Here is an 11,912-nt window from a genome sequence, read left to right as displayed (position 1 = left end):
TGGAATTCTTCAGCTTTTAAGAACTGCCGGGTTCTCCGGTAGTGGTATACTACTACTACAAAAAATGAAAAGAAATATTATTTAAAAATGTAAATGTAAAGTAAATACTATGATAAATAATACAAATAATTATTATTATTATTATTATATATGAATGCTTTTGAAGTCAAATAAAAACTGACATTAAGGCACATTATTCTAAAGAAAAACTTTTATTATCTTCTAATTAAAATATAGTAACTTCCTCTAAAATGGCTTTTCTTTTATGTAGTGCAACATTTAATGTGCAATTTGACCTGTTCTTTATGTTAATAACTTCAGATAGAAGAAAGCAAGCATATCGTGTTGGGTTAACACACGCACACACACACCGTCCTCACTGTCTCTCTAGTCTACAGTGTGGACGTCTCTCTCTCGCTCTCTCTCAGGGGTGATGCTGAATGTCTGATCACAGCTGTGATGGCGGTCGAGTCAATCCGAGCGCTGGCTCAACTCACAGGATAAACTGACTCCAACACCAAAGCCACACCCCCTTTCTTTCCCCCTCTTCTTTAAAAAACAAGTGTTCCTCTGTTCGTCAAGCCTGGGCAATAAAACAATGTTTATTTGTGTGGACAGCTGCACAGCGCACCAGGTTCATGTTCAGTCGTGAGTAGGCCAGCATGCCAAATGCGATAAAGGATAAAATACTTTGAGAAACGCCTCATGGACCTGAATGGATGGCCCTCAAGCTCACTTTCAGTTATTTTATTAATCAGAAGAAAACTGGTCCATTCAAAGAAATAGGAATTAGCCTATCCAACCTAATCGACCAAAGGGAACCATTCGATTGTGGCTTGTTTTGGTAGAAAATGACTGAGCGTCTCCATGTCAACATTAGAACCATTTAGCACAGATCTCTTAGCCCCACCCCTTTCACCTGTCTTCTGCTCATCAACAACAACGGTGCGCATTAGTGCCCGCCCACTTTTTCAGCAGCATTGGGTCCTGAAGTATTTTTTCTATTCATTTTCTTATTGGGATTTAAAAAAAATCTTTGTTAAAAGTGTTTTAAGCTATGACCAGCTAAGGTGAAATCACAGCATTATAAACATTTATTTAAAGCAAAAAAGTATTTGAAAATCAGACAAAAATACAAGAACGTGTATTTAACTGGTTTTAGTCAGAAAAAAAGGAACTACAATACAATGAAGCATTGTGAGACATAGGACATAAACACATATTCTTAGCTGTTTCCGGGAAAATTCATACTATTGAGTATGTAATAAGTCTCTGTTCACAATATTTGCTCAAAAGCCATGCATATTAAAAAATCCACATAAAACTAGAGCACACTAGTAGTCATGCTATTTTAATATACTATGATTTGGGATACACTAATCCCAATTTTGCGTATAATACAGCTTGGAAAGTATGCAAATTGAGATTTACCTAAAAAATGCTTTCGGGATTCATCATTATGTCCAATGGATTATGGAAATGTGCCATACAGTAAAACAGAAACAGATTAAACATTATTGAGGCATACAATATGAGTTAAATATTAACAACACCACAAATGCCCCGCCTGTAAAATCATTAACTACTTAAAATCTGACATCATATGGAGAAGCTCAGTTTTGAAAGTCAGTTATGAAAGAGGTAAGTAACACGAGTAAGGTCAAACATTCAGAACGTTTGGGGTCAAAGTTCAAGTCCCTATAAACATTATCACACATGCATACAAATAGCCCATCAGATTCTAGAAGATCCAGCAAAACAAGGCAGTTTTGGAATAATGAAAACTCTTCCAATTTAATTCTAACCTAAATCCACCAAACTGTTTGTTCTAAAGCCCAAATACTCATCCATGTGTCATACATCTGGTGCGTTTGTGCGTGCACGTCTTCATTAAGACCATGTGGCGTTTGCGTTTATAGCATTATAATGTGCGTAAGATGATGCAGTGAATTAAATACAAAACTGAGATCCACGTCATCGGATTCCCATTTTTATTTGGAACTTAATAGCCATGCAAACAAACACATCTACCGCAGTATAAACATTATACAGAAATCTTTACAGGTTGATACAGCTTGTGCACTATAATACTGTCTCCTTAAGTGTTGTCATGCACTAAATACTCTAAAATAGAGCCAAAATTATTACATGGGACCACCATACAACCACGCACACAGAATATGAGCTCCTAATCCATCAGTTAATAATCTGTGGCGTATAATCTCAGGATCAGCATGCATCCATTCACCTCTTTTGACGAAGCAATTGCGTGACATCATCCCTCTGGTTTTTATTTTGTGAATGCTGCAAATATAACGGTTTCATTTATATCTCAGAAGTTGCAATTAAAAGTCCCCTGCAGTCACTAAATTTATCCCTTAAAAGGATAGCTCACCCAAAAATGTTAATTCTGTCATCATTTACTCACATTTAGTCATTGACTTCCATAGCATGGGAAAAAATACTATGGAACTCAATGGCTACCGTCAACTGTTTGGTTACCAACATTCCTCAAAATACCTTTTTGTGTTCAACAGAATAAAGAAACTCAAACAGGTTTGGAACAACTTGAGGATGAGCAAGTAATGACGATTTTCAGTTTTGGGTGAACTATCCCTTTAAAACGTTCATAACCAAAATGAAATTTTTCCTGTGAAAATAATTTCTTTAATATAACTCTACACCCTTATGTGGACACATGAATATGCAAATTAGTCCCCTCCACTCAATCACTGCAGCTGGGACCAGCTCCACTTTGACTTGAATGGTGTTGACTGATGAATTTGCACATGGTTAGTCTTTAATCCTTTTAAAAACACCTAAACGACGTGTGAATAATGTCGAAAACTTGACTTTCACCACATAAAGCAAACTTCACATGGCAGGACATCCAGAGGTCGACAAAGAGCAAACACATTTTCTTAAGATGCTATTGCAGTTTACTTTTCTAGAAAATTTTCTTAACCTATAAAACAGTCTGAAAAAGCTTCAGCTTCAAGTGCAGTGCACTTCAGACAGTGCTTGGAGAAAGCAGAATGCATATCTTCTTGACAAGCACTGAGATATTACCAGAGCAATAAAGAAAATCATTATCTTGGCAATAAAATCTGACGCCATGATGCCTAATGTCAAAATGCATGATAAATGCAAAAAAGTGTGCTTATGAAATAATACAGTCTGAACTCTGTAATAATTTCAAGGACTGATCATCTGTGAACCAATCTATGACCTTTGCCGTGCCTCAATGTGATGCACGTTTGCAAACCTCCGCTATATCATGCAATCGAACAAACAAACTAAACGTATTTATTCAGCAAGACAGTATACTTGGTCATAATTCAGCATCTAATAATACACCAGAAATCATTTCTATAAAACCTAATGCAAACTACAAGACAGAAGCTCATCGAATCTGTCTATTCAACCAAAGGGTGCATTCATGATTTTATTTTTATTTTTTTAAACAGAAATCGTACTTTATCTATGCTAAGCTTAACTTGGCACAAGATTTTTGCGTACTTTCCAATATTCAAATGCGACAGAAGTTTGAAACACTTGGACTCAATAATTCTGGCACAATGTCTGCACAACTCAACCAGGTTTACAGTAATTAGCTGAACTCAATCATCTGTTGACAGATTCTTACTTCTCTGAAAAGCAAAAGACAGTGGCTTATCAGTACTGCCCGGTTATCAAGCTAGAGGTTTTTTAATAATATGCTGGAAGAACCAGATTTACAGTGATCCTATTATTGCAATAAACCAGGGTAGGCGATGGATTTTCTGTTGTTTTGATGGTTCCCAAAAGAGCACTGAATGTTTGCACGGCTGCAGCATGATATAAATCAAAGCAACAGGGCTGTAATCAACACTCTAGGCTTTGGTGAAAAGATTTAACACGCATGTGAACCCTCAGACATCATCATCACCATCACCATCATCAGGAAACACAAACCGTAACCTCACCTGTGCGTAATCTCTCTCCAGAGTGGCCTTTTTCTGGCTGTAGGTTCTGCAATTAGAAAGAAAAGCACAGTGAAAAAAACTTGCAGTAAACAGAAAAGAATAACAAATCAGCTTAAATTTATTATAACGACCTGAAGTTAATGTGTTTTTGGTTAAATGCTTGAGATAATGTCGGTTTACCACAAGCACAAGATATCTTTTTATTCGACAACATAACTTTTAAAAGCTTTTACCTGTCATGAAAAAGGCAAACAAGTGTCTAAATGGGACTACAGAGGTTGTTGGGGACATTAAACATTACACCGAACAGGTAAACTCATCTACTCACTAGTCGCTTTCACAGTTTTCACAGCTTATCACATAATTACTAGAAAAACTATTCTAACTCAATAAAATGTTTTTAAATAAATACTTAACGCTTAAAGTTTAAAGCCTTTTTACTTATTTAGGCTTCAAAATTCATAAAAGTTGAGTTCATGTTCATGATCATGCTGAACGAAATGTCTAAGAATCATAAACCTTTGCTGGTCACAGAGCTTACTTTCTACAATAATCTAAAAGCCAATGGAAAAATCATATTGGGTTATTTTGTCAAGGGAACTAGGGTGATTCTAACTTCAAGTCTGGCCTGCAAAGATATATCATCATTGTAGCTCAGTGGAAAAAAGAAAGAATATTCAACAAAGATTAAAAACAGATTGTTTTGCAGTAGATTTTGGAGCACTTGTCTCCTTCTGAAACACATTATTGCTGTAACCTTATTATTTTAACTATCAATAAGTTACTGCAAAACCATGACTAAACATCAAACCAATAGCATGCTTGGCCTAGATAACACCTGAAAAGGAAAATCGTTTTAGAACATTTTTGTGAATAGATTTTTTTGATCTTAAAATTCTTTTAAGTCTTAAAAACAGATTATTAAAGTATGTTTTCCAAGAAAATGCTATTTCAGTCTTTCTACTTCAAAAATTCATGTTTAATTCAAAGTGTTAATTGCCATTTCAATTATCTGCAAAATTATAAGTGAAAATTGTTTCAAAATAAATCCTACACCATTTATTTTCAGTGCAGATTTGAATAACATTCACAATAAGACTAGAAATATGCATAAATCATGTAAACTGGGCCAGTTTTGGGTTCATGCTGAATTTAAATCATAACGCAAGATCACAAGATTCACAGTGATTTTTGAAGTTCAAGCTCTCTGGGCTGCAAGAATAATTAATCTCCTTCACACATCATACTGTGAGTTGGCCATGGAGACGGTGTTTTTAACATTCTTCCTCGTATGACTGGTTTGGTTTTCAAGCCAGAGGGCAGGAGGCATCCAGACAGCTGATGGTTTGAGAGCATTCATCTCCCTTCGCAGCATTACAAATGAGTACAGTCTGAGACAAGACGACTTGTTTTGCTTTTCCTCCTTCTGCTGACTCCAGTTCCTTTTCCCATGATCCCATCCCTTAGCTGCACCCTCTGATTTTAATTTCAAATCAGCTGAACTCATGACACGTGTTTTTAAAAATCATGAAGGAACGTGGTAGCAGGGTCTGTCCTATCATATGGGTGGCGGTTCATGTTTATGGGATTAGTGCGTTTGTGGACTCTGCTTTTATGCAAGACAGGAATTTCCGCCCCTCCCCCTCCCCACAGAAATACTTCCAAATACGCAGGAAAGTAAACTACAGGACCCCTCTGTGGCCCGGACCCAGAGTCCTATCAAAACAGGCCGATATGCTTACATAGCGCCAACAGTTTATGGGGGAAGAGGTTTCGTGTGGTATGTCACACATGCTTGCTCATCGCTTTTCACTTTCCAAGGGTCTGTGGGCCAGTGAACACACCTAAGCATTTCATCCCAGTTCACAGCTACTGTAAAGGCTTCTTCGAAGACGTCTTTATCTGCTGCACATTTACACTGCATGTTCACATACTATACACAATGTCTATAGTCGTGTGAAATTCCAGTTTTAAAGCAATAATTTATTTATTATTTTGGTAACACTTTACAGCAAGGCTCCATTTGTTAACATAAGTTAACTATATTAGTTAACATGAACTAACAATGACAAATACTTCTAAAGCATTTATTAATGTTAGTTAATGTTATTTCCAAAATGCACTAATGCATAATGAACCTGAGCTGACATGAACTAACAGGGATTATTTATATGTTTATTAACTAATGTGAACAAAGATTAAAAAATACGGTATGTATTGCTCATTGTTAGGTAATATTAGTTAACTAACAAACTAATGGGACCTTTTTGTAAAGTGTTAACATTATTCTTTTAACACAATGTCAGCAGCAAGGCTATCTTCTCGACAAGAAAACAACAAAAAACCTATAAGAAAAAAAATCTCAAATACACAAAACATAAAAACAATACAACAGGTGATACTTTTTAAATACATCCGTTAGACATACCTCTGAATAAAAATCTTGTTTACTTACATTAAAAACAGAGTAAAATAAACTTAATCATACCTAGAAATTAATTGACTAAAAAAAGCTGGTAATACTTTACAATAAGATTTCATTTGTTAACAAAAGTTAACTACATGAACTAATAATGTACAGTCTTTTAACTAACAATTTAACAGTCTTTTAACATTAGTTAATGCACTCTGAACTAACATGAACATTATTAACTAACATTAACATTATAAACTAACATTAGTGTTAGTTGACATTAGTTAATGCATTAACTTATGTTTACAAATGATTTAGTTCATATAACTTATTTCCATGAACAAATGTGCTAATCAACTACGGCTGCATATGAAATTGCATAGTTCCCTAATATATAGTAGGCGGGTAGCCAGGGTGCGTCTCAATCAGCTCCCTAGTTCAGTATTAAGTGCACTGCCCTGGGAGTCGAACATTTCTAGGGCCGTCCCAGTGTCAAAATCAATCCAGCGCACTGATACGCTCACTCCCTAGAAATTTCCAGAATGCATGTGAAAAACCACCGGAAATGTCTTCTTAAGTCCAACAAGCTGTCAGAGAAATTTATGAACTCTTATTTTCTGTTTTTAAAAATAGATTCTGTTTGTAATTATCTTTTATCCCTAATGTGCATGAAAAGTTAAGTAATTAGAGCTGTCAGGAGATTAAAAAGACTTATTTTTTATTTCAATTTATGCATGCTCTAAAATGTTTCAATATATTTATTAAACATTTGAATGCCATTATGCATGTACATCATCTGTTTAGCTACATTTAAACAGGACGGACAAGTGCATATTTTTGTCATATTATACAGTGATGTTGTTTCAGTGTGTTTCACACACCTATACATATGATCTATATATACACATATGCATATATATAAATATACATATTCAGAATAATCTTAATTTACAACTAGGGAGCAGAATGTCACACAGTGCAGGAGTGTGTGGTCAAAAGGAGGACTGTGAAACTGAAAATCATCAGGCTCTATAGGATGAAGTGCGTCTGGTGCTAATTGCACTGTCACTGCTTTCATAAGAGCATGAACAGGGTGACCTCGAGGTCCAGTAAGGCGACAGCCTGCAACAACCTTCTTTGTTGCAAAAATGATGTCAACAAATTCGTTTTTTTACTGCTGTATCATAACCCTCACCACACGCACATCGTCTGATTGAATGCTTGTTCACAGCACACAAAATTTTGCCACAAGTTTCAGCATGACAAGAAGTTAAAACAAAGCTGCATTCGAATGGACTCCTTTCATATTAAGTGGGAAATTCATCTTAAAATAAAGCAACATGTTTTATTTATTTATTTTAAATTAAATGAACTTTTCTTGGAGGTCAACAAAAAAATTGCATCAGTTTGGTGTGAATAGTGTTAATTAGTGGTTTCACACACCTATACATATGATCTATATATACACATATGCATATATATAAATATACATATTCAGAATAATCTTAATTTACAACTAGGGAGCAGAATGTCACACAGTGCAGGAGTGTGTGGTCAAAAGGAGGACTGTGAAACTGAAAATCATCAGGCTCTATAGGATGAAGTGCGTCTGGTGCTAATTGCACTGTCACTGCTTTCATAAGAGCATGAACAGGGTGACCTCGAGGTCCAGTAAGGCGACAGCCTGCAACAACCTTCTTTGTTGCAAAAATGAAGTCAACAAATTCGTTTTTTACTGCTGTATCATAACCCTCACCACACGCACATCGTCTGATTGAATGCTTGTTCACAGCACACAAAATTTTGCCACAAGTTTCAGCATGACAAGAAGTTAAAACAAAACTGCATTCGAATGGACTCCTTTCATATTAAGTGGGAAATTCATCTTAAAATAAAGCAACATGTTTTATTTATTTATTTTAAATTAAATGAACTTTTCTTGGAGGTCAACAAAAAAATTGCATCAGTTTGGTGTGAATAGTGTTAATTAGTGTTAACATTACGTTAATCTCACAGTGCACTGCAAACAGATGGGTCTGAATGGAACCCACTTAAGAATAGAATGGAAATAATAAAATATTTACATACTGTAAATGTGTCTATAAATATATTTACATACACACACACACATATATACAGGTGCATCTCAATAAATTAGAATGTCATGGAAAAGTTCATTTATTTCAGTAATTCAACTCAAATTGTGAAACTCGTGTATTAAATAAATGCAATGCACACAGACTGAAGTAGTTTAAGTCTTTGGTTCCTTTAATTGTGATGATTTTGGCTCACATTTAACAAAAACCCACCAATTCACTATCTCAACAAATTAGAATACTTCATAAGACCAATAAAAAAACATTTTTAGCGAATTGTTGGCCTTCTGGAAAGTATGTTAATTTACTGTACATGTACTCGATACTTGGTAGAGGCTCCTTTTGCTTTAATTACTGCCTCAATTCGGCGTGGCATGTAATCAGGCTCTCAAAAAGTATATAAAAATTTGGATATAGATTTTTCGGCCAACATATCGGTTATCGGCTGTCAAAAATAAAGAATTATTGGTTATCGGTATCGGCGCATCCCTAGTTAACATTACGTTAATCTCACAGTGCACTGCAAACAGATGGGTCTGAATGGATGTAAATGTTAAACCCACTTAAGAATAGCATGGAAATAATAAAATATTTACATACTGTAAATGTGTCTATAAATATATTTACAATATATATATGTAAACACAAAAATAGCAATTAACATTGCATTTCCACTTTAATCTAATAATTGTAAAGGGAAGGGTCTGCATGTAATTTTAAACCCAATCAGAATGGAAATATATATTATTTATGTATATATATATATATATTTATATGATGCAAATATATATGCATATGTATTCTAAGCTAAGTGGGTTTACCATTACAATCAGACTCTACTTGCTTATATATTTATAAATGTATTTTATTTCAAAATTATACATCTATGTAATAACCCACTTAGAATGCAAATGTATATGTAAATATTTAAATATAAACAAACACTTCTGCCAATGAATGCACCTGGAGTGTTACTGTTCACTTTGAGCTGAATAACTCAAGTCTTTTTCTACACTTTGCACAGGATGACCACAAGTGCGGAGCGGTAACAGAAGGCGGCATACGGTGTCAAAGGTTTAACAGACTCAGTGTGTGTGGTGAGGACTGGTTGCTACTAGACAGTTAGAACGATCCACAAGAAGAGGCTGCATTCAGACAGTGGAGCATGTGAACTCCAGATGTTAAACTCTTTGCCACGACTGACCTACATAGGAAACAGCATAGTAAGGGTCAGAGATCACTTGGCCTGAGGTCATGTCTACTAATATGTCTACTCTGTGAGCTACGCAGTCAAACTTGGCATACACTACCGTTCAAGAGTTTGGGATCAGTAAGATATTTTTTAAAAGAAACTAATACTTTTATTCAGCAAGGATGCATTCAATTGAAAGTGACAGTAAAGCATTTAAAATGTTACGTAATATTTCAAATAAATGCTGTTCTTTTGAACTTCGGAGAATACTAAAAAAAACATTTATCAAGGTTTTCACAAAAATATTAAGCAGCACAACTATTTTCAACATCGATAATACACACAGGGCTCGCAAAATTTCAAAATCCCTGGTAGCCCTTCGGGCAGATATTCTTCAGATTTTGGTAGCCCAGAATGAATTTAAGTAGCCCGAATTAAAAAAAAAAAAGACATCTGAACTTCACTGCGGACAAATCAGCATGATTAAAAACTTCAGTGATCGCTTTTTTTCTTCAAATAACAAGTCAAGAGAGTAGGGGTGTAACAGATCACAAAACCCACGGCTCGGATCATATTACATTATCATATCAGATTTTGAGTAACAGATCGGGTCATTTTGCAGATGAGCAAAAAAATATGGTTCTTTATTATTTAAATAACAGAATACTTCTTTGATACCACAGCAAAAACTAGTAGTATATAGGGATGTAACGATTCACTCAACTCTGGATGCGATGCGATTCACGATACTGATTTCACAATACAATTTTCTCACAATATTTATAAAAAAAAGAAAAAGAAAAAAAAAGAGATTTAAGAGAAATTCTAAATGAAAAGGTGTCCTTTTATTATTTCTCCAACAAAATACTGCACATTTGATCATATCAGATTTTGAGTAACAGATCGGGTCATTTTGCAGATGAGCAAAAAAATATGGTTCTTTATTATTTAAATAACAGAATACTTCTTTGATACCACAGCAAAAACTAGTAGTATATAGGGATGTAACGATTCACTCAACTCTGGATGCGATCCGGTTCACGATACTGATTTCACAATACAATTTTCTCACAATATTTATAAAAAAAAAAAAAAGAAAAAAAAAAGAGATTTAAGAGAAATTATAAATGAAAAGGTGTCCTTTTATTATTTCTCCAACAAAATACTGCACATTTGTTTGTGAAATTGAAATATGTCAAATAATAAAACTAACTTGAAATTTTAAAACAAAACCTAAATCAAATAATTAAATACAAATAAAATAAATCTCTTCATATAAACAAACTAATGCTTTGGCTGTGCTTTTTCCATTTAAAATCAGTGGCAACCATTGCATTTTAATCATGATCCAAACAAAGATGCTAAATACATGTTATTTAGAATGCAATTAGATCAATTCTGTGTACGCGCATTGTCTGAAACGCGGCTCTCTGTGCGCTCTTTGAATGAGTGCACACATCTCCGAATGCTCGTGAATGGTTTAAAACACATTTCAATGTTTAAATCGGCAAGACTTAGAAACACGTGCAAACGACCAATATGATCCATTTTACCCCTACAAGCTAGTGAACAACGCAAATCAAGGAAGGAATTTTATATCACTGTTCAAGATAGCCCGTCGGGCAAGGTGGTGAAACATTTTGGTAGCCCGACTGGAAAACACAATAGCCCCGGGACGTCGGGCCTAGCGATTTTGCGAGCCCTGACACAGAAATGTTTCTTGAGCAGCAAATCACCATATTAGAATGATTTCTGAAGGATCATGCGACACTGAAGCCTGGAGTAATGATGCTGAAAATTCAGCTTTGCATCACAGGAATAAATTCTATTTTAAAATGTATTCAAATAGAAAACTGTTATTTTAAATTGTAATAATATTTCACAATATTACTCGTGAACCAATATACTATACTAGACCTCAATAAGTAGCATGTTAAATCGAGCAAATGTTTTTTAGATAACATGCAAACATGCTTAATTTGCATTTATGCAAAATTACGGCATCACATTTAAAAAAAAAATAGGATATAGTATGGCATTCAGAACATACACATACAAGGAAACAAAGAGAATCGGGACGGAAGAGGAAATGGGGTAAGATAGAGGAGTCAAAGTCAGTAATTACAGTAAACCTCAGAGTGACTAATTACAGAGCAGCATCTCAGCCTGAGGAGCCGTGGACGCCTAATGACGGCTCTTGCTCTGGGACCAACAGGTCTGTCTGTCTACAGCTGGGAAAAACCCAG

The 11,912-nt window shown here is 34.9% G+C and overlaps 1 protein-coding gene across 2 annotated transcripts in view; it reads right to left on the bottom strand.

Moving 5' to 3' along the window:
* The window catches only part of LOC107600282 (F-BAR and double SH3 domains protein 2-like), a 102,854-nt gene that overhangs the window by 74,657 nt on the left and 16,285 nt on the right, over positions 1–11,912 (bottom strand). For both annotated transcript variants that reach the window (XM_016292135.1, XM_016292142.1), the window contains exon 3: positions 3,966–4,011. In XM_016292135.1, the coding sequence (XP_016147621.1) occupies positions 3,966–4,011 (46 nt within the window). The remainder of the gene's footprint in view (positions 1–3,965; positions 4,012–11,912) is intronic.

Source organism: Sinocyclocheilus grahami, unplaced genomic scaffold, assembly GCF_001515645.1.
Source record: "Sinocyclocheilus grahami isolate Dianchi unplaced genomic scaffold, SAMN03320097.WGS_v1.1 scaffold14.1, whole genome shotgun sequence".
Taxonomy (NCBI): Eukaryota; Metazoa; Chordata; class Actinopteri; order Cypriniformes; family Cyprinidae; genus Sinocyclocheilus; species Sinocyclocheilus grahami.
Note: the sequence above shows the minus strand (reverse complement) of the source record. Positions and strands in the feature narration are given on the sequence as shown.